The sequence below is a fragment of the Chelonia mydas genome, chromosome 20, assembly GCF_015237465.2.
Source record: "Chelonia mydas isolate rCheMyd1 chromosome 20, rCheMyd1.pri.v2, whole genome shotgun sequence".
NCBI classification, from domain to species: domain Eukaryota; kingdom Metazoa; phylum Chordata; order Testudines; family Cheloniidae; genus Chelonia; species Chelonia mydas.
Genome location: NC_051260.2, coordinates 5,939,343 through 5,960,645, shown reverse-complemented (window position 1 = coordinate 5,960,645; position 21,303 = coordinate 5,939,343). Strand labels below are relative to the sequence as shown.

Genomic DNA, 21,303 nt, shown 5'->3' with positions numbered 1-21,303 from the left:
GATCTCTCCCTTTTTGATATAGTGCAGGTGAAAATGACTGCACAAGGGGCAAAGGTGGTGGGGAATCCGACACTGTTACTTTACAGAGCCCACACATTTCCGCGTACGAAAGGCCAAAGGCATGACTCTTCTCCCATGTAAACTGACATGAGTTTCACCACTGACTCCGGTGGATGCATGTTTGGCTGCCAAGCCCTGAGTGAAGCCACCGGGAGTTTTGCCAGTGGTTAAATGAGAGCTGGGATTTGGCACAAACCCTGGGAATGGCAAGGAAAGTGCAAGGGGCTGACCTAACTTGTGCTTTCATGCAAGAGCTTGGTTCAAAACTCAAGAGAGCAACAGGAATTGCAACAATGCTGTTTCCCAGCAACAGGCAGCGTCGAGCTGTTTGCAAAAACCGGTAGCATGGTTATTTTATATGCACATCAGAACAGCATTTTTGGAGCCTAGCCAACCAATCACAGGTGTTGCATTTGGTGCTGGACATCTTCCTGGCCACTGACACTAGCAGATTTTGCATGGCTATACGACAAGGCTCTGGAAGCTGTCCCACAGGTGTGAGCGTCTTCCATGCTTGCAGCATGCTCAACCCTGGCAATGTACCTGCCCTTCTACTGTACTGTACTCCTAGGTGTACGGCTCAGCAACATGGTATTTCTTAGGCCTGCTTGCTTCCTTGTGTGGCGTTGGAGTGATGGGTGCCAGTAGCAACTTGCATGTTCCTTGACATTCATGTGTCACCCTGTCCATGGAGCATGGACCCCTGAATATCTGTCCGGATTAGGCTCTCATCAAGTCCAAGTTGCCAAGTACATACCACAGCAGTAGTATAATGGTGTGGACTTTACAGACCCCCCATTGACAAGCCTGATGCTTTATGCAGCCAGGCAGCCCCTAGAGGGAGAGTTTAGAATGCTAGCGGTCGTGGGTTCAAATCCCAGGCCAGACCTAGCAGAAATAGAATTGCTTTCCCTGTAGTTCTCCTGGTAGCAGATTGGGCTGCTGCTGCTTCAAAACTCAGCTTATGATGGGGGTATGGTCATTGCAACCCTGTATAGCAGTGTTTCTAGTATGGGTGGCAGGAAGGCGGCATGAAATTCTCCGCCTTGTGTTATACACAAGATCAGATTAGAAGTTATTAACAGTCCCTTCTGGCTTTTAAAAGCTATTAAAATGGACGTGGCTGTGTAGCAGACCACCAACTCATCAGTGCAGCGCCACCTGCTGGTCAGTCCAGGAATTAGCTCTTTCCAGCCTCAGAGTGCCTCCTGCTGGCTGGTTTCTCCCTACCTGCTTCCTCGTCTCCACCACCTCTGGCCCCGTGTCCCTCCCAGACCCTGGTGCCCCTTACCTTGGGGCGCTGCCTCACGGCAATGCCCCCGCATTCTGGGTCTCCCCTCCCAGGGGAACCACCAACCCCTATGCCCACATTGCCTCAGCAGCTACTGCCAGTCATTGTCTAGCCCCCCTTCTCTGGGGCAAACTGTAGTCTGTAATGGCCACTCATCATTTGCAAGGGGGTTGGACCTGCTGCCTTCTAGCCCAGCTGTCTCCCTGCAGTCCCAGCACCTCCTTAGGCCTTCCTACCAGGTCTCAGCCTGAGGGGTAGCCAGGCCTGGGCTCCTCACCTCAGCCTGCCTCTTCCCCAGCACTCCTCTGCCGAAGCTACCCTGTCTCTCTCAGGCAGCTAGGTCCTTCTCACTCCAGCCCTGGAGTGAGACTCTCTCAGCTCCTTACTCACAGCCCTCTTATCAGGGCCAGCTGTGCCCTGATTGAGCTGGCCACACCTGTGGCCAGCTACCTAGCCAGCCTCCCTCAGCTGCTCTCACTCCTCCTATCCCAGGAGCGGGGTAACCACCCTGCTACAGGCTGTTAGTACAATCCAAATCCTGGGACTGGGACTCTGGCTGCGGCCAGCCTTCCGAGGCTAAAACTGTCTCAGGCCCTTCTTCTCGCTAGCAGGCAAAATGCAGCAGGCCCCTTACCCCTTGATAAAGAAATGTCAGGAAATTAATCTTAGCACCCAGCAGTTCCCACCCTGGCCTTGCAGTGGTGTTTTGTTAACGTAGGCAGCAACTGCATCCTTGTAGGAGCAAGGGCAGATGCACAGCAAAAGGAAAATCGAGCAACGCCGCATAGCTGAAAATGGCCGTCGGCTAGCTACAAGCCTGGAGAGCAGTGTTTTAGGTCTTGCTGACTGATGTTCTCTCCTGACCAGAGGTAATAAACAAACAGGAGCTTTAATTAAAGTCATTAGTCCAAGCGGCGTGGTGGGGGACATCTTGTTAGTATATAGGCTTGTTTGTCAGCCTGAGACAGAATTTTGGGTTAGACTTTTTGATACTCTTATATCTCATACTAATATGTGTGAAGAACAATGAACAAAGACACTGTGTGCTGCATTTCCCACAACCAGATGGGGCTTTTAGTACAACAGGAAGAGATAAGGGATAGAGCAGTGAAAGTGTTACAGGGTATGGTGGGAGAGTAATATATGGGCATACACTGGAATGCCGCTTGGCTCTTCTCTCAAGCCAAGATCAGGAACCAGTCGGAAGGGGAAGGGAGCTGGGGGGAAGGCATAAGATACACTAAAAGCCAAAGAAAGGCCTGTCTTTGTCCAGAACATAATCTCACTCCTCACCCCTCCCATAAAAATACAAAAAAAAGGGGGGGAACGAAGACCCCAGACCCATGACCCTCTAAAACAGAACATGACCATAGGTCGTAAGGCGTGCGACCAAGGGCATGCATTGAAGGTATATTTGGGCCTGTTAAGGAGGAGGACGTGGAAAATGGGAATGGGGAGGGGGAAATAGGGACACAGGCAATGCTCTGCAGCATCAGAGCTGGGAAGGGGGACACGGGGTAGATGCTCTGCGGCATCAGAGCTGGGAACGAAAAACTGGGGAACAGACTCTGCCGGCGTGTAGAGCTATGAATATGCTTGCTTGGAACTAATCCCAATAAACATCACATTGCCTGCCCTTCAGACTTCTGGTCTTCTGCTTTCTGTCTGCATGACAAGAAACAGGGGTGGGGGTGAAGGGAAATCCCTCTAACACATCTCTCTGTTTTAGGTTTGATTCTCCTCTCATTGTCAGCTGTTTTATACAATTCCTCCTCCACTGGGCCCTGTGATGCTTCTCCAGCCATGTAAAGTGGCCTTAAAGCAGGCAGATCCAGCCCAGCTGAAAACCCCTTCTTGCTAGGGGCCTCCCCACCCGGTTAAGCTCTACAGTTTTTCCTGTTCTCATCTTCCACTGTGTATCCAAAGCACACTGTGCTATGGTCATTATTTCCTTTCCAAGGTCCCTGGAAACCAGAGAGTAAGTTAAAGCTTGAAAAATGTGACCCACCTGTATCTTCCAACACCGAAAGGCACGGGCGGGGGAAAAAATGTGGAGGGGTTTTTTTTTTGTTTGAAATCTCGTGATCTTTGAATGATTGGAGTTTGCAGAGCTATACTGCCATCAAAAGAGCTAAAGTTGATTAGCCCCGCATGTAATTGGGCTGATTGCCATATGGGTCAGATCCTCAGTGTACACCTGCTGAGGGTTTGGCCTCAGATGACCCACCCACTCAAGCTTTCTCACGCTCTGAACCCTGACTGACAGCCGCAGTTTATTGGAGATACACCAGGAAGCGTGGAATGTTCAACAGGGCACATCAGCACGGAGGTGACCCTTGCCACCCAGTATGCATGCAACATACAGAAACCACATACGGACGGAGTGCATCCTCCTGGCTGGTTTGTCCAGTGAGGACCTTTCCTGAAGCCAGAGGATTTTCTTGAGCTCCCTTTGAATCAAAGACACTTTGGGGGCGGGGGGGGTGGAATATGAAGATAAACATACAGAAGTTCTCTTGCTAGAAATTAAGAGCTGAAAACTTTTGCAAAGGCCACGTCTACAGCTGGAGTGCACTAGCAGAATAAGAGTATCCGTATACTTCACTCGCAAAGCTGTGCTTTTTGTATAATGTATTCCACCCTCCCTAAGCAAAACAAACCACACTGGTTTTGCCAGTGTAAATGTGTCTACAATAGGGGATCCTGGTGGCACAGTGGTACTGATCAGGGATCGCGCCTCGGAGACCAACACAGCTATGCTGGCAGAAGGCTACAGTGTAGACAAGGCCTGAGTCCTTATTCAAGCGAGACTCCTATTGACTTCCCTGAGAGTTTTAAGGCCTGGTATACACAGAGATTGTGTACTAAGAACTATTTCAGTTGGGGGGGTGTTTTTGCCAAAATAGTTATGCTGGTACAACCCATAATGTGGACAGTCATATAAGAGTGCTTCTACCATATAGTATCAGGGGGTAGCCGTGTTAGTCTGTATCCACAAAAACAACGAGGAGTCCGGTGGCACCTCAAAGACTAACAAATATTTGTACTCATTGTTTTTCTACCAATATAACTTATTGCTCTGCCTGTACAGGAATAAGCTATATTGGCATAAACCGTTTTTTTAATAGTATAACCGCATCCACACTATAGCATTAACTGTACCAGTGAAGTGAAAGTGGTACAACTTTTGAGTGGCGTCCAGGCCAACAGATGAGTTGGAACTTCCGAGATTTGTCCCTAAGAAAGGAATGCATCTTGTTTATTAGTTGTAATGTTTCATACCTCTCTCAGAGCAAGGAGTACAAGGGGTTACCCTGCTGAGCCAGAGAGTGGGCCAAATTCTCCTCTTTGTTACACCTAAAGCTAGGTGAAAATTTTTAGGTGAATCCTTTTTTCGCTGAAAAATTGGGTTGATCAAAACTATTTGTGAATTTGGGTCATTTTCAGCAAATAGCTTCAGCTGAAAAAGAAAAAGAGTTGGAATTGCTGAAATGAAATGTTTCGACTTTCCGTTTCGGAACGACATTTTGCTCAGTGATTAACGTAACTGTAATTTGGAAAAAAAAAAAAAATTTAGCTATGTTGAAAACCCCATGAAAATTAAACAAAATGCAACTCAAAACTGAATATGTTTTTGTTTCAGATTGAATGAAACTTTATTCAGTACGAAACTGGTTTTTTTCCAAATTTTTGAGTTGACACCCAAACTGAAAAATCGATTATTTGCCCCGCCCTAGTTATTCCTTCATTTTCAATGGACTCGCACCAGAATTTTGGCCCATTGGGATTAAGGTATCCAATGCAAGGAAACTCAGAGGAGGTTATGGGACTAACTCTGTGACTTTCAAAGGATCCTAAAGATGTACACACTGCCATAGAAAGTCAATGGGAGTCAGATGCCTGAGTCCTTTAGCCCCATTTGAAGGCCCTGGCTTAGAAGAACAGCACAGAAAATGTATCTTTCATAGTTATAACAAGAACAGTGGGAACACACAATGCAGAGAGCAAGCTACAATCCATGATAGCATCCAGATTGCAGAAATGTATGGGATTTCTCTAGTGTAGTATACAGGAAGTTGGATACAAAACGCAGTAGAGATGGTGGGTAGGAAATGAATTATCTTCAGGCTCAAGATCTTTTTGGTAAAACTTTGCTGGGAGGGAAATTCACAAGAAACAAAATCTCTGGTCACATCAGTTGCGTTACTGTGATGTTGCCAGTCACTTTCTCCGTGATAGTGTTGGGTGTGAGCATGTGGATATTTGTTCTCAACAATAATAATACCTACCTCATATACAATGTTTTTCATCAGTGGATCTCAAAGCGCTTTACAGCAGAGGTCAGTATCATTATCCCTATGTTACAGACGGGGAAAGTGAGGCACAGAGCCCTGTCCAAGGTCACTCAGGGAAGAAGTGGGAGAGCTGGGAATAGAACCACGGTCTTCTGAGTCCCAGTCCAGTGCTCTGCCCACTGCATCACAATAAAGGAAATCTGTCGCTCAGGTGATAGTGACTACAATTCCTAGGCTTTAGCATATGGTGGTTCTTTTGCTTGAAGAGGTCGTCGATATGATTTTCATACAGGAACTACCTCCCCTGCCTCCGTAGCTGTATCCTCCAATGCCTCTTCCGCTTCCAGAGCTGGAGCCGCCTCCTCCGACACTGATCCCGCCTCCTCCAACACCGAGCCTGCCTCCTCCTCCTCCCCAGCTTATCCCACTCCCGCCTCCGGAGCTGCTGCTGACTACCGCTGCAAAAGACCGAGATGTTCAAGTTATTCCGGCTGCAGCATGTCACGAACTAGCTTAGTGGGTCATGATCCACACTCTACCCCCTTTTTGGTGGCTTCCTGGGATGACCAGGGAGCCTGGCTCATGAAACACCTGTCCTCCAACACCTATGAGGTGTCCCAACAGTATTTCCAAATCAAGGTATAGTGGGGTTCAAATTTTTGCCAAAAAAAAAAAAATTTCTATGGGGAGGAAAAAAAACATTTTCCAAACAGCTCTAGTTAGGGCCTCTATGCATCACTCAGGTAGTGCAAAGGGTCTATAATCCGGGTGCAAATGCACAAGTGAGAAGTCTTGTGTTTGCATTGATACCGCTGCTCGTCCCCTGCATGGCATGAGAAGCATGTCAGGGGACGGAAGGCGGCATATTGGCTGTAAAAGGGGGCATGGTAGAGTATAGTTTGATGCTGCCAACCCTCCACTGGCACTGGGTTTATTAAGAATCGTACACTAATGGTGCAACTTAGAGCAGCTACTGGGCTGCTCTAAGCATCATTAGAGCCAGGGCTAGTGATAACCACCAGGAAGCCGGTTCCCACTCTGTCTTGTGCTGAGTGGTGGTCGGGGGGAGGAGAATAGAGGCTTCCAGTTTGCCTGTTCCTATCTTTAGTAAACAGATGCTCGAGTTACTTACAGATGTTCACAGCGCTGGCACACTCTCCAGACATCCTGTTGTGGAAAGAAACACCATTTAGGTCATTGATTTAGCCTGGCTGCTAGAAGTTAGGACACATCCTGAAACCTGAAGTCAAGGGGAGCCAAGTGGCTGTAGAATTTCCTTCCCAATAGTAGACAAGGCATGTGCTTTCAAAAGGGTGCAGTGCAGCTCCTAGGTCTACATTTCAATGAGGTCATACGGTCCTTAAAGCTGGTGTGGAGCAAGTTTTGGGTGCCTCCCAGAAGGTTTGGACACCTCTTATATACCAGCAAGCACAGCTCACTGGAGACTACCAGGGTGTGGTCACACGGTGGGAGAGCAGTGGTTGGAAGAGGGTTATTCAGTCCTCCAAGCTCAGAGTTTCCCCAGCCATTGGATCTCCATCTAATCACCTGTAGGATAGAGCTGGTCAAAATTCAGAATTTCCATTTGGATTTGAAATTTGGATTCATCCTTAAAGGGACGAAAAGTCAAAACCTCTGGATTTTTGTTTAAATGAAACATTCTGCAGACAGTGTTGAACCTACTGAAATGTGTTTCGACTTTATCATTTCAAATACATTAAAGTCGAAACAAAATGTTGCGATTATTTCCTGTGAAAATGTCGATGAAACTGATAGAACCCTGTGAAATATTTCAGTTTTGTGGAATCAGCCAGCAGAAACCTGCGAGCACGATTATTTGTGGGCAAAAAAAGTGTACACCAACAATAACAGAGGATGCTTTGCAAAAGTCAGGACCCATATATATATTGCACCCACCTGCATTCTTCTCCCTCCAGCAGTGTCTTGTACGTGGCAATCTCAATATCCAGGGCCAGCTTGATATTCAAGAGCTCCTGATAATCACGCAGCAAACGAGCCATCTCCTCCTTAGCTTTCTGCAGGGCCATTTCCAATTCAACCAGCTTTTCCCTAGCGTCCTTGAGGGTAAGCTCCCCACGTGCCTCTGTCTCGGCAAAAGCCGACTGCAGTTTGGCACACTGCAAAGAAAAGAAGAAAGCAAGCTAACCATGTGGTCTTCCATTCTCAACGCCTCATCTGGAGCCCCATGGCCACCAATGAGCATCTTCCCATTGACTTCAGCAGACTTTTGAACCAGGCCTTAAGACATTTAAATGAGCTCTTTATCATCAGGCCTTTGGATCATCTCTACTCCATGTAGACCAGAACTAGTACCTAGATACTATGGTGAATGACACACTATAAATGTGATAGATAGATGGACAGAAAGAAAGAGGCATTAGATGGAAAGAGAAATGAACTCGGTGGATGAGAAAGAAAGAAAGAGAGAAAGAAAGAAAGAAAGAAAGAAAGAAAGAAAGAAAGAAAGAAAGAAAGAAAGAAATTTCATTCCTTCTTGGTCTTTATGGTAACTGAATTAGATCAAGGCAATTGTGTATAATGCCTCACAATATCATATACAGATGTTAAATTCCGTAGGCACTTTTTTACTATTCTTCAGGGAAATCATGAAATATGTGGATGAGACTTGATTTGCCCTGGGACTAACTCCCTTCTTTCACATTGTAGGGCCTCTCCTGTCATCTTTGGCATCACTATGGGCACCATGGCAGTATTCAGGAGAAGAAGAGCACATCTGTCACTTTTTACTAGCGGCCAGGGTTCATACCAGAGCTGTGTGGATGAAAAAAAATAGAGAAGAAATGGTTTTGTGTTGAACCGAAAACAAAATGTATCAAATTTTTCAGCAAATCAGAAAAGTCAAAGACAAAACTTCACTTTAGATCACATTTCGGTTCTCCACATTGAAACATTTTGTGTCGATGTTGACTGAATTTTGGATGACATTTTTCCCCCAGCTTTAGTTCAGGGTGAACACGTTTGTTTTACATTAAGCAGAAACAACCTCCTTGGTTTTAGCATCATTGCAGGCACCGTGGCGGTATTCAGGACGAGAAAAGCACATCTGGCAGTCTACCACGGTTGCCCTAGTGTCCAGGGTCCATAGTTTTCTATTTATCAGATGTGCTCTACCTGGTTTTTCACATTTTCAAGTTCAGCCTGCAGTCTGTGGATCAGCCGGGTCAGCTCCGAGATCTCCAGCTTGGAGTTTTTCAGATCATTGTCCTGTTTCCCAGCAGTGACCTGAAGCTCCTGAAACTGATGGCCAGAAAAAAAATTACTGTAATAGACTGTATTTTCCGAAGGCAGATCTAACCTGATCAGGGCTAATTCTGAGAAGCAAATAGGAGCTACATCTGCTCCACACCTGCTTTATCATGATTTTGGGGGATTAACCAATCAATGGGAGATGGATATATTTCCCAGCATCCTTAATTAAAGTGACAGGTACCTCTCTGATTCGTGCGTTATGTTCTGTATTCCTTAGCTCGGTGGTTAGGGTGCTATCCTGGGACTGGAGAAACCATAGCTCAATTCCATGGTTTACCACAGACTTTGAGAGACCTTGGGCAAGTCACTCTGTGCCTCAGTTTTCCCATCTGTACAATGGGAATAATACCTGCCGCACAGGGGTGTGGTGAGGATAAATACATGAGGCATTCAGATACTATGCTGGTGGGGCCACAGGTAGATTTTCAGATGTTACTAAGAAGTCAGAAGAATCAATGTGACAAGATATCACTACTATAAACATTGTATTAATTATATTTAGTTCACATATGTGGCGCTGAATTGGAAAACTCTATTTTATCCACAGAATAGGTGCACAGAAGATCTGGTTGACTCTTTTCCATGTGGCAAAGCCACGAGCATTGTATGGCTCCATACCTTGAAGCCACGCAAGGACTCACCTTGCCTTGGTACATGGAGTTGGCTTCAGCTCGGCTCCTGTTAGCCATGTCTTCATAGTGAGCCTTCACCTCAGCAATGATCCCATCCAGGTCCAGGGCTCGGTTGTTGTCCATAGACAAGATAACGCTGGTGTCACTGATCTGTCTTTGCATTTGTGCCAATTCCTGAAAATCATACAAAGTCCCCATCAGTGAGTGGCCCTTTCTCTCTAGATGCCAGATGCTGATTAAATTGCAGTAAGGGCAGTTTAGGTTGGACGTTAGGAAAAACTTCCTAATTGTCAGGGTGGTTAAGCAATTGCCCAGGGAGGTTGTGGAATCTCCATCATTGGAGATTTTTAAAAGCAGGATAGTCGGGGATGGTCTACATAATACTTAGTCTTGCCATGAGTGCAAGGGACTGGACTAGATGACCTCTCGAGGTCCCTTCCAGTTCTACAATTCTATGATTCTCTCTAGAAACCTGTTGCTCTCGTCTATTATCATTCTGTATGTATTTCTTCCCCCAACTCTTATCGCTATCTTTCTAGCTAGCTCGCGATCCCATACGTACATACTTCATAGACTATCAGGGATGGAAGGGACCTCAGGAGGTCATCTAGTCCAACCCCCAACTTGTTTAACTAGCTACTGAAAATAAAAATGAGGGGAAATGACTCATATGGTTAGATGTTGTACTGAGCCACAAGGAATGACCTCACCGCCCTTACCCTCCTTTACTCATGTCTTATTCAAACGCCCACTGACGTTAATGGTTGTTTTGCCCGAATAAAAACTTGTAGTTTTGTCCCAGAGTTTACCCATCAGACTAACTCTATGCAGAATTTTCATGGGTGTATTTTTTTTATAGGTAGTTGGTCTCCAAAAGCCCACATCTACCAGGCTGGTCACTTGTATCAGTCATTATTTCCTTGCATATATCATCTAGCCTGCAGGGTATTATTCTCAGGTATGTCTTACCGTTACAAACACCCTCTTGACCAACATCAGGGAATGAATCGATGACCTCTGGAGCTTTAAGTATGAACAGCTACAGCTTGAGCTATAGCTGCAGAGTAGGGAAGGGGCTGTAACAGCTCATATTCTCTGGGAATTAGGGGGACTTGTAACACACACTCACCACTGGGTTACATTGGGAACATAGGAATTGCCAGACTGGACCAGATGCAGGGTCCATCTAATCCAGCATCCTGTTTCAGACAGTGGTCAACACCAGCTGCCCTGGAGAAAAGTGCAAGAACCCTACAATAGGCAGGGCCGACTCTACTGGTGTTGCCACCCCAAGCAGCGTGCCGAATTGCTGCCACCTCGAGCATTGATGCGATGGGCGCTGCCGCCGGATTGCTGCCACCGCGGAAACGCCCTGACGGCACACGGACTGCCGCCCCTTGCAGATTGCCGCCCGAAGCGTCTGCTTGGAATGCTGGTGCTTGGAGCCAGCCCTGACAACAGGCAGGCGAGGGATAGTCTGCTCTCCATGATGGTCTCAGCCTGATTCTTAACAGAGATTGCTCTGAAGCATGGATTTTTAGCTCTTCCAAAACTCTTATGTCTTATCTAAAGGACTATAGAACCTCTGCAGTGATGTTCTTCCTGAGGGAGCCCCACCCTGCAGTTCTTCCACCAGTGGAATTTTCTTTGTACTCTGTATGAGTTTTGCCTGGGTGCGTACCGAGAGTCTAACCCTGACATCAACTGGAGTTTTGTCACTGACATCAGTGGGAACAGGGTCATGTTCTTGCTAAGAACATCAGGATCAGATTCTCGGTTTTGTCCTGGCACCTTGCATCATAGGTGCTGGAACTAGGGGTGCTGCCTAGTGGTTTCCATTATATACAGGGTTTACAGTTTGGTTCCATGACTCTCAGCATCCCCACTATAAAAATTGTTCCAGCACCCCTTGCCTCATTCACACCAGCGTAGTGAGGGTAAAATAGATGTAGATTTCTACCTTTTAGATTCAGTATCATTTGCTTTCATTTTTGCACTGGTGTATATACAAGATGCAGGTCAGTGGAGAATGTGGCATTGAGTGTTGGATCTTTGGGCAACTATTCCACTGTCCTCCAACTTCTCCTGCTATTTAGACCTTTCCGTTCCTTAGCGTTGGGCCATCCTGCCATGTTTGTAAGTTTTCTGGAAGCACTCAGGAGCTCGCTTAAAAATTCCACCCCTGCAATGTTTCTGGTGACAGGTATAAGACATATGTAAACATTTAAGGTGCCCTAGAAAAGTGCTAAATATGATGTGGGGCATCTCTGTGTGAATTAGGAGAACAGAGAACATCCTCACCGCCTCATACAGGGCTCTCAGAAAGTTGATTTCATCTGTCATGGCAGCCACCTTGGCCTCCATCTCCACCTTTTTCATGTAGGCAGCATCCAAGTCCTGAAAAATGGCAATGGAGATCATTCTTTCAAGCTCAGGGGACAGTTTTGAGAACAGGAAGGGCTGATTTCCCTTTGCCTTGCTCCTGGTGTGGTAATTTCCACTAGTACGAAGTAAATGGAAAGTGGATGCAAAACACCAACAGGTCAGAACAACAGAGTTTCACGCGGGCCTTGCACAGTAGGCAAGATACTTCGGGGCCAGGGCATAAGCAGCCAGGTCTAGTGGTTGGAGCAGGAGACAGAGTCAAGCCAAGAGTCAGCACTGGAGTCAGAGACCAGGAGGGCAGTAACCAGGAACAGGTCAGGAAAGCATGGTTAAGGAGTCAGGCAAGAAGGCAGGATCCAGTGTAGCAGTCAGGCAGAGCCCAGTTTTGCAGACAACTTCCTGCACCTCTCTTTGGGTTTAAATAGCAAGCCCTGACCAATCAGAGTGTGCGGTGTTCCTCCAGTCAGGCCCAGGGAAGCCCTCCCTGATGTAACTTCAGGTTTCATCATCTCTCCAGCTCAGTTGGTTCATAGGGAGACAGCAGGTAGGAACAGCGAGGTGACAGTCAGCTGTGTCCCCTGGGGGCCCAGCTTTGATACAAGGACACAGGACTGGAAGGGACCTCCCAGGTCATTGAGGCCAATCTCCTATGATTGCAGGTCACCCTAGTCATTATAATATATGAAGCTCCATCTAAAAATTAGTTAGACTGTTTCCTCCATTACTCCTACTGGGAGGCTGTTCCAGAACTCCCTCCTCTCATGGTTAGAAACATCTTCTAACTTCCAGCCTCAATTTATTCCTGGCCACTTTACACCCATTTTTTCTTGTGCCAACATTGTCCATTAGCTTAAATAGCTCTTCTCCTGCCCTGGTGTTTAGGTCTCTGGTGCATTTATAGAGAGCAATCATACCCCCTGGTACTATAAAGTGCCATGTGGAGAGAATCTTCCCCAGTGTCGGTCAGACTGGGAAATTTATTCCATATTCTAGTTGGGTTGACTTTGCTGCATCCAAAACACCTGTTGCTTGTGTGTCAACCGATATGGAATAACTCTGCGCTTTCAGGGCCAGATGCATTGGAATAGCCCAGTGCAAAGCAGCTATCAGCTCCACTTAGCCAGTTAATCCAGATTTGTGGCCACTTTGCATTATCAGAGCAATGGGCAAAGCAGCCAGAGGATAGAGATTAGGACTGGCCAAAACTTTTTTGCCCAAACTGCGTTTTGATTGAACATCGTGTTTTTGGCTAAACTAAATTTTTCATGAAAAGTGTCTGCTTTCCACAGAAAATATTGATAATTTTGTCACAGTACCCAATGGCTGAAAATTGAAATATTTTTGACTAAACCCAAAATATTTCAATTCACACTGTGCCTTATGGGAGTCGTAGCTCAAATGCCTTACCCTTCCATTTCCTTCTATGGGCTGGGCTCTCTGGTTGGCCTACATCACCCAGGATGCACCACTCTCTCCTCACCAAGAGGTGACAAAGTAATGCATCATGGGAGATGTAGTCCAGCCAGAGAGCCTGGCCCACAGATAGGGTTTCCAGGTATCCTGTTTTCGACCGGAACACCTGGTCAAAAAGGGACCCTGGTGGCTCCAGTCAGCGCCACTGACTGGGCCATTAAAAGTCCGGTTGGGGGCACTGCTGGTACAGCAGGGCTGGCAGGCTCCATACCCGGCTCCATGCGTCTCCTGGGAAGTGGCCGGCATGTCCCTCCAGCTCCTAGGCGTAGGGATGGCCACAGGGGCTCCGCACGCTGCCTCCGTTCCAGGCGTTGGCTCCACAGCTCCCACTGGCCAGGAACTGAGGCCAATGGGAGCTGTGGGGTGGTGAGCAGAACCCCGTGGCCCCTCCACCTAGGAGCCGAAGGGACATGCTGGTCGTTTCCCAGGAGTTACCTGAGGTAAGCGCCGCCCGGAGCCTGCAGTCCTCACCCCCTCCCGTGCCCCAACCCCCTGCCCCAGACCTGAGCCCCCTCCTATACCCCAAACCCCTCATCCCCTGCCCCACCCCAGAACCCGCACTCCCAGCCGGAGCCCTCACCCGCTCCAGCATCCCAACCCCCTGCCCCAGCCTGGTGAAAATGAGCAAGGGGGTGAGGGTGAGGGAGAGCGAGCAACCAAGGGAGAGGGGATGGAGTGAGCGGGGGGCAGGGCTTCAGGGAATGGAAGGGGCAGGGGCCGGGGCAAGGGTGTTCGGTTTTCGGCAGTTAGAAAGTTGGCAACCCTACCCACAGAAGAGGAGAAAGTGAGCATAAGGCACCTGAACCACATCTCCAGTGTGACCCCATAGCACCATTTTGAATCAAATTATTTTGCTTTTTTAGCCAAAAGATTCCAGTTTTCAATATTTTGCCAAAAAGTAGCAATTTTCCGTGGGAAAAAATACCTAGTTTCTAACCCACTCTAGTATAGATGCATCTGGCCCTAACGCTGAAATACATAATGTTGTATTCCAAACGTGCCTTCCGGTTGCATGCTAGCTGAAATTTAACAACTCAGTCCTTTCCAGCTGTGTGATATCTGTATATAATCGTCACCTGTCTATCTATTTGCACATATACCTGCATTCCCATAGACTTGCCTGTGAATCCCACTCTTAGAAATACAAACAGTTTAAATAAAATCAAACCAGGATTCTATTGTGCATTTTATACATTTCTAAAGTCTCTCACCCAAAATTGATAAACATTTATTGAATAAATTTCATGACCTTCTGTCCCAGTTAGGTAGGTCAGTATTGTCTCCCTCTTACAAATGGGGAAACTGAGGCACACAGCAGGAAAGCAACTTGCCCAAAGTTACTCAGCATGCCAGTGGCATTCATATGCCCTGGCTTCCAGTCTCTTGCTTTAAGCACTAGACTGCATTGCCTTCAACTTATGCCAATGGCCAAGCCTTTTCCTAATAGCATATCTTTAAAGCCACTTCCCTTCTTACGAACGGTCCAAGGTTTCCTTTGTTTTATTTGTTCTTATTTTTGTACTGTCTCCTCTTCCCCATGCATGCCCCCTGCCAACATTATTGTTATGTTCATGGCATACACACAGAGAAGTTAGATAAAGAACATAAAACACCTTTTCTGGAAGGTTACACTACTTTGTTTCTTAGAATCCAGAATCCTAACACACAAGAACCAAAGACAAAGAGAGACAAATCGAGCTGCTCCCTAACAAGGAGAGACCTGGGTCACCTTGCTGAAGGCTGATTCTTTGCAGAATGATTGCTCAAAGCCCAGATCGCACACTTTCCTACAAAGCCCCCTAGCCTGCAAGCAGGATCAGGAAATCCATCACACTTAAAGGGATAGCATGTCATTTTAACACAGTTTTCAATACATCACAAATTATCCTGCTGAATCAGGACCCCATCGTGCTAGGTGCTGTACAAACACCTAGTGAGACAGCGTCCCTGCCCCTGGTAGCTTGCAAACTAAATAGACAAGACAGACACCGGAGAGGAAACAGAGGCAGAAAATGACTCACCCAAGGTCACAGCCAGGAGGAGAACCCAGGTATTCTGAATCCTAGCCCAGAGCCCTAACTACTGGACCAAGGCATATGCTCCAATTAGCACCCATCAGAGTGGAGCAGAGACAACCATCCCTTAACCTCTGATAAGGTGATGCTCACCTTCTTCAGCAGCACAAACTCATTCTCCGCTGCCAGGCGTCTGTTGATTTCTTCTTCGTATCTATCAGGACAGAAGACAATATGCATCAGTACTGCTGATATGTCCCAAATAACATAAAAGTCACAAAAATACCATAACCAGGTAAGCTACAATGTAAAATAAAATTCAGAATGAAAACTTTCAGATACAAATCTTTTTGTTTCGATATTTTCCCCTGTACGGGAATTTTTGTCAACATTTTGATACAATTTCACATACACAACACATGCAAAATTAGTTCGGTCAATTTTCCTGTTTCGATGATGTTTTTCCAATCAGCACTGCTTGCAGTTCCTGCACTCTCCCTGCATTGGTAGACGTACTGGGTGGGACTTTCAAAATCATTCGTTGCTGGCGTAACACTGCTCCCATTTTCCCAGCAATGTCAATGGGAGTAGAGTTAGGCCAATGCTCAGGGCTTCCGAAAATCCCACCCGGCACCCTTTTGCACTCGCTCAGGTTAAAAATCTCTCATCCAGCATTCGCAGCATTGTTAAATGCTGCACCGTGTCCAGGGACTTCCTGCAAAGCACCAGCCCAGAATTAATATTAGGCCTGGCAGAATTCAATGCTTATGGTTTTATCGTTTCGACGGATAACGTTGATGTTTATTTTTAACCTTTTTTTTCCGATTTTGTTATCAATTTAAATGTTATAAATTCTCAAGCAGCAGTTTTCTTATTTTGCCTGTCAATATATTCTGATTAACAACGGTTGAAATTTTTTTCATTGGCTTGTGCGTATACAGTGATATCAATGTGTACCAACATCAGCAGACAAAAATCTAATCCTTCCCAGCCTAATTGTTATGCAGAATAAAAGGACCAGAGTTTTAAAGGTGTTTAGGAATCTAAAGCTGTAGACAGACACGAACAGGGTATACTGGCCCTTAAATATATAAGGGGCCAGAAGACCCCATTCCAGAAAGCGGGAATGAATAAAAACACTGGAAATGGCCTTGCTGTGGAAAAGTAGTAATGGTCCCAGGCAGTGTTTCCCAAACTTGGGACACCGCTTGTTCAGGGAAAGCCCCTGGCGGGCTGGGCCGGTTTGTTTACCTGCCGCGTCTGTAGGTTTGGCCGATCATGGCTCCTACTGGTTGCGGTTTGCTGTGCCCAGCCAATGGGGGCTGCGGGCGGCTGAACCTGCCGACGCGGCAGGTAAACAAACCGGCCCGGCCCGCAAGGGGCTTTCCCTGAACAAGCAGTGTCCCAAGTTTGGGAAACACTGGTCCCAGGAAATTAGCAGTTGGATGGGGGAGGAGGGGAACAGGACACTGTCCCTTTAAGGACCCAGGACCAGGAGCCCTGCAGTCTAGGATGAGCCAGGGCTCTCCTCTCTTCCAGCCAATCAAGAGGATTTCTCTGGAGGAGGCCAGTATATAGACAGTCTTCTCCCTCAGAACAGGGGAGAGGCCGGTAGGAGAAGGAAGCTAGATCCAGAAGGCTGAGCTCCAGCTAGAAGCAGCTACGAGTGGCAACCCTGCGAAGACCAGATGCTGGCAGGAGACGAGCTCCACAGTGGTGGGCAGAAAAGCCAGAGATTGGAGTGAACCCCTAGGGTTGCAATGCTGGATTTTATTTTTGAGACACTAAGGACTATGTGGAACCGTCTGCAGTCATTAAACCAGCCCCAAGTAGAGGTTGCTACAACTCACAAGAGAGACTGTGTGGAGCTCATCAGGGGGCCCGAAGACGGACAGTAGAGAGACTGTGCTGCAGGGGGACCTCTGGCCATGAGGGGGCGCTCAGTGGCAGCTCTGTCCCAAACACCTAGTGGAATTTTCAAAAGCATGTCGGGAGCTGGGCACCTAGGTGCTTTTGAAAATCCCACTCGGTGCCTTTCTGCATCTTCAGGAGGCTAAATACCACTAAAAACCTGGCCCTTAGTCCATGGAGAACATGAATGTGATCCAGTGCTTTCTCCACATACTTGTGCTTCAAGTCGTCCACCAGATCCTGCATGTTCTTCAGTTCTGAGTCCTGTCTTCCCCTCTCTCCCACCAGACCATCAAGCTGCTTCCTTAGGCTGCCAACATAGGCCTCAAAGACAGGCTCCAGGTTGTTCCCAGCATTTGACGTAGGCTGCTGCCGCAGCAGGTTCCATTTGGTCTCCAGAACTTTATTCTGTTGCTCCAGGAATCGGACCTGAGGTCCAAACAGAGAAAAGAGGCGCCAGACATTGGAGACGATACTCCGGAGCACTGGCAGGTCAGTTACCCTAGCAACCTGCTCATCTCCCATTCCAGCATCAGGGAAATCTTGGTTAGCCTTAAACAGGATTTGGTCATTTTCTATTTTCAATGCAACGGAAAGAAAAAAGATCAGATCCGTTTATTTATCAATCTACCCCCTACACACTCCACTATTGATCAACCGATTGATGGATCTGTGTATCCCCCTACACACCTCTCCGGCTGTCCTTAGAAGCGGAATAACGATGATGATTATTTCAGTGGGACTTGGGCACATGCTTAAATTTAGGCCCAGGCTAAAGTGTTATCCCGACTATGGATGCTTTGCTGAATCTGCGCCGATGATGACGGCTATTAAAATAATTAATAAACGACCGGGCCCACCTTGTCGATGAAGGAGGCAAACTTGTTGTTGAGGGTCTTAATCTGCTCCTTCTCCTGCACTCGCACTTTCTGGATCTCCGGGTCGATCTCCAGGTTGAGTGGCACCAGTAGGTTCTGGTTGATGGTCACCTCTTGGATGCCACCAGGAGGACAAAAGGGGAACCCAGGGTTACTCCTCCCACCACCAAGTCCTCCACCGAACAACCCACCACCACCAAAGCCACCAGCCCCACCACTAGCGCCAAATCCACCACCAAAGCCACCGCCGAGCCTCCAGCCTCCACCAATCAAGCTATTGGAAATGCTTTTAATCCCGCCGAGATTGTAGAGACTTCTGCTGCCAAAGACACAGTGTCTACTTCGTCCTCGGCTCAGAGAGGTGCAGCTGGATCTGCCCCCACTGGAAACAATCGCAGAGACACTGCCGAAGCCCCTGCTGCAACCTCCCGCTCTGGCGTTCAGTTGCCGACTCATGGTGGCTTGTTCCAAGAGGACTCCGCAGCACTATGAACAAAGCTGCGGCATGAGAACAGAGCTGGGACAGGAGTAGGAGCTCTTCTGACACGACAGCTGCTCCATCCTCCTTTATATGTCTTTGAGCTGGGGTTGGAAGAGCAGGTGTAAAGAAAACAATCTCAGCTATTCATGGGCTTGGTTTGCCTGGCAAGAAGCCCATTCTTTATTCCAACCCGCTAAACACTTAACTTCAGCTAAACACACCCCCGGCACAAAAATGATTTTCTTTCCAGGGTGGATGGGTGTTTTGATGGTAAAATAAGCACTGTGTGACAGTCCCCAGGTTGGCCAACACACCCGGGGTTGGACCAGCGACCGCCAGAGCTAAAATCATGAGCGACTGCCTCTTTCGCTAAATGATGGGCATTAAACAAGTAGAAGCTTTTCTGGGATTTGAGGAAGGATGGTCCAGTAGTTAGGGCATTCACCTGCCATTTGGGAGACCTGGGCTCAAGTCCCAGCTCTACCATAGAATTCCCATGTGACCGGGGCAAGACATTGACCCTCCTTCTGAGCCTCATCTATGCAATGCAGATAATAGCACCTCATACCTCGTAGGGGCGTGTGAGGATAAATACATTAAAGATTGTGAGGTGCTCAGATACTACTGTAAGGGGCGGGGCTACATAATTATCTAAGATAGACCTGATGTGAACCTCTGATGCTTCCTTTGTACCCAGAAAATAACCCATTGATGAGTGCATGTTCCAGACCCTCCTTTGCGTCCAATCCACAGAGGATATGAGTCTGTTACTACCCCGTCTAAGGAGCTGGAGCAGCTCATGCTTTTAGCTCTGGAGGTCCCCCATTCAATCCCTGATGTGTCAATCAAGAAGGCAGCCTTCAGACAGAGGCTATGTCTAGGCTACAGGCACAAAGCTATGGCACTGTGGTTGTGTCACTGTAGTGTAGACACTTCCTGCATCAACAGAAGGGGTTTTTCCATTGATGTAGGTAATCCACCTCTCCGAGAGATGGTAGCTTGGTTGACCGAAGAATTCTACAGCATCTACAGATAACATCTACAACATCTACAGTCAACCTAGCTACATAAAACAGGGTGCAAAATATTTCACATCCCTAATCCATGTAGTTGGGCAGATCTAATATTTTGGTGTAGGCAGGCCTAAGTCAGATGCTAATGATGATGTTACAAAGTTAACATTGTTAAGTTTTTCACTGTCGTCAACGCACATAGGAAAGGAGAGGAAAGCTCGGATTATGAAGCTCTACCCCAGCTTTCCACAAAGTGACTAATTGGCAGGGCATGGAAATTGTATCAGTTAGGACAGGTAAGACACATGGAAGGGCTGCAGGTGGAATCGCAACTGGTGTCATTATCATGAAAGATGGCTCAGCTTTCAGAAGTTTGGGGAATACTTTCCTAAGATATTCAGTATGGTCGGTTGAAAAATTTTTCCCACCTGAAAATATGGTTCTGTCTAAATTTCCTATTTTCCACTGGAAATTTTCCAACTGGAAAAATGCAAAACCACTCAGCGAGTGTGAATTTTTTTGCACTGTCTCTCACTTTTTCTAGTGAAAAAAAATGGAGAAAAAAGGGGTTAGGGGAAAGTACAAACCCAGGGTTGTGAGTTCAATCCTTGAGGGGGCCATTTAGGGATCTGGGGCAAAAATTGGGGATTGGTCCTGCTTTGAGCAGGGGGTTGGACTAGATGAGCTCCTGAAGTCCCTTCCAACCCTGATATTCTATGAAATCCTACAGAACTGCAAATGGAAATCTGAAATTGTTGTTTCCACAAACCGAAATGACATTTTACGTTTGAACAAAATGAAATTTTTCATTTAATTTCAAATCAACATTTTTAAATCACATGAAAGTTTATGTTGTGTTTTGATAGGTCCTACAGAAACGGGGAGGGAGGGGAGATTTTGAAGGAAAATGTTGGTTTTCCAAACAGTTTTGGAAAATATTCTATGTAAACAGTTTGTTACTATTATTATTATGGTAGCAGCTCGGAGCCCCAGTCATGCAGTAGGACCCCAGTGTGCTAGGCACTGTACAAATACAGAACAAAATGATGGTCAATTTCCCAAAGAGTTTACAGTCTAAGTAATGCTGGATTTTTTATTATTATTTAATAGATCTTATGTTTAATACATCTTGCATTTTGAGCTGGATGGGAACCAGATTTTCTGTTCACTAGGATATTCCTTGAGTTCCAATTTTTTTCCCTCAGGACTGAAATGGAACAAAAATTTGAAACTTCTCATAAAACAAAATTCTGAAAAACAAACTCATCAACACACTTTGCTTCAAGAAAATCAAGATGTTTTGTTCCAATTTCAACCTTTTTTAAATCCTTATGAATGTTTTATAATATAAAAGAACATTTGAAATGAAAAATAGAAATGTTGCGGTCCAATAATGTCGAAATGGAACAAGCTTATTTAAAGGCTTTCTTTCATTTATTTCCCACTTTCTGCAAAAGGTGTCACTTTAGATGAATCAGGATTTTCCAACAGAAAAACCTTACACTGGAAAATTTCTGAGACGCTTTACTTACATTTGTTCTTTAATAGCACGGACTCTGATGCACCTCATCACTGAAA

At 46.6% G+C, this 21,303-nt stretch overlaps 1 protein-coding gene across 1 annotated transcript; it reads right to left on the bottom strand.

The window, feature by feature from the left end:
- Positions 1-5,883: 5,883 nt before the first annotated feature.
- Positions 5,884-18,687, bottom strand: LOC102935892 (keratin, type II cytoskeletal 5-like). Its single transcript, XM_007058553.3, has 9 exons — positions 18,214-18,687; positions 17,568-17,782; positions 15,596-15,656; positions 11,871-11,966; positions 9,579-9,743; positions 8,800-8,925; positions 7,564-7,784; positions 6,779-6,813; positions 5,884-6,104 (listed from the first exon to the last, which is right to left on the bottom strand). Exons 1-9 carry the CDS (start codon positions 18,685-18,687, stop codon positions 5,884-5,886), a joined length of 1,614 nt encoding a protein of 537 aa, XP_007058615.2.
- Between the last annotated feature and the right edge of the window lie 2,616 nt (positions 18,688-21,303).

Excerpts from the sequence above, each read along its gene's own strand:
- LOC102935892 (XM_007058553.3), bottom strand. The coding sequence starts at position 18,687 with ATGAGTCGGCAACTGAACGCCAGAGCGGGAGGTTGCAGCAGGGGCTTC. Across the intron at positions 17,783-18,213 it reads TTGCCTCCTTCATCGACAAG|GTCCGATTCCTGGAGCAACA; the intron begins GTGGGCCCGGTC and ends TTTGGACCTCAG. Across the intron at positions 11,967-15,595 it reads AGTTTGTGCTGCTGAAGAAG|GACTTGGATGCTGCCTACAT; the intron begins GTGAGCATCACC and ends GCCATTTTTCAG.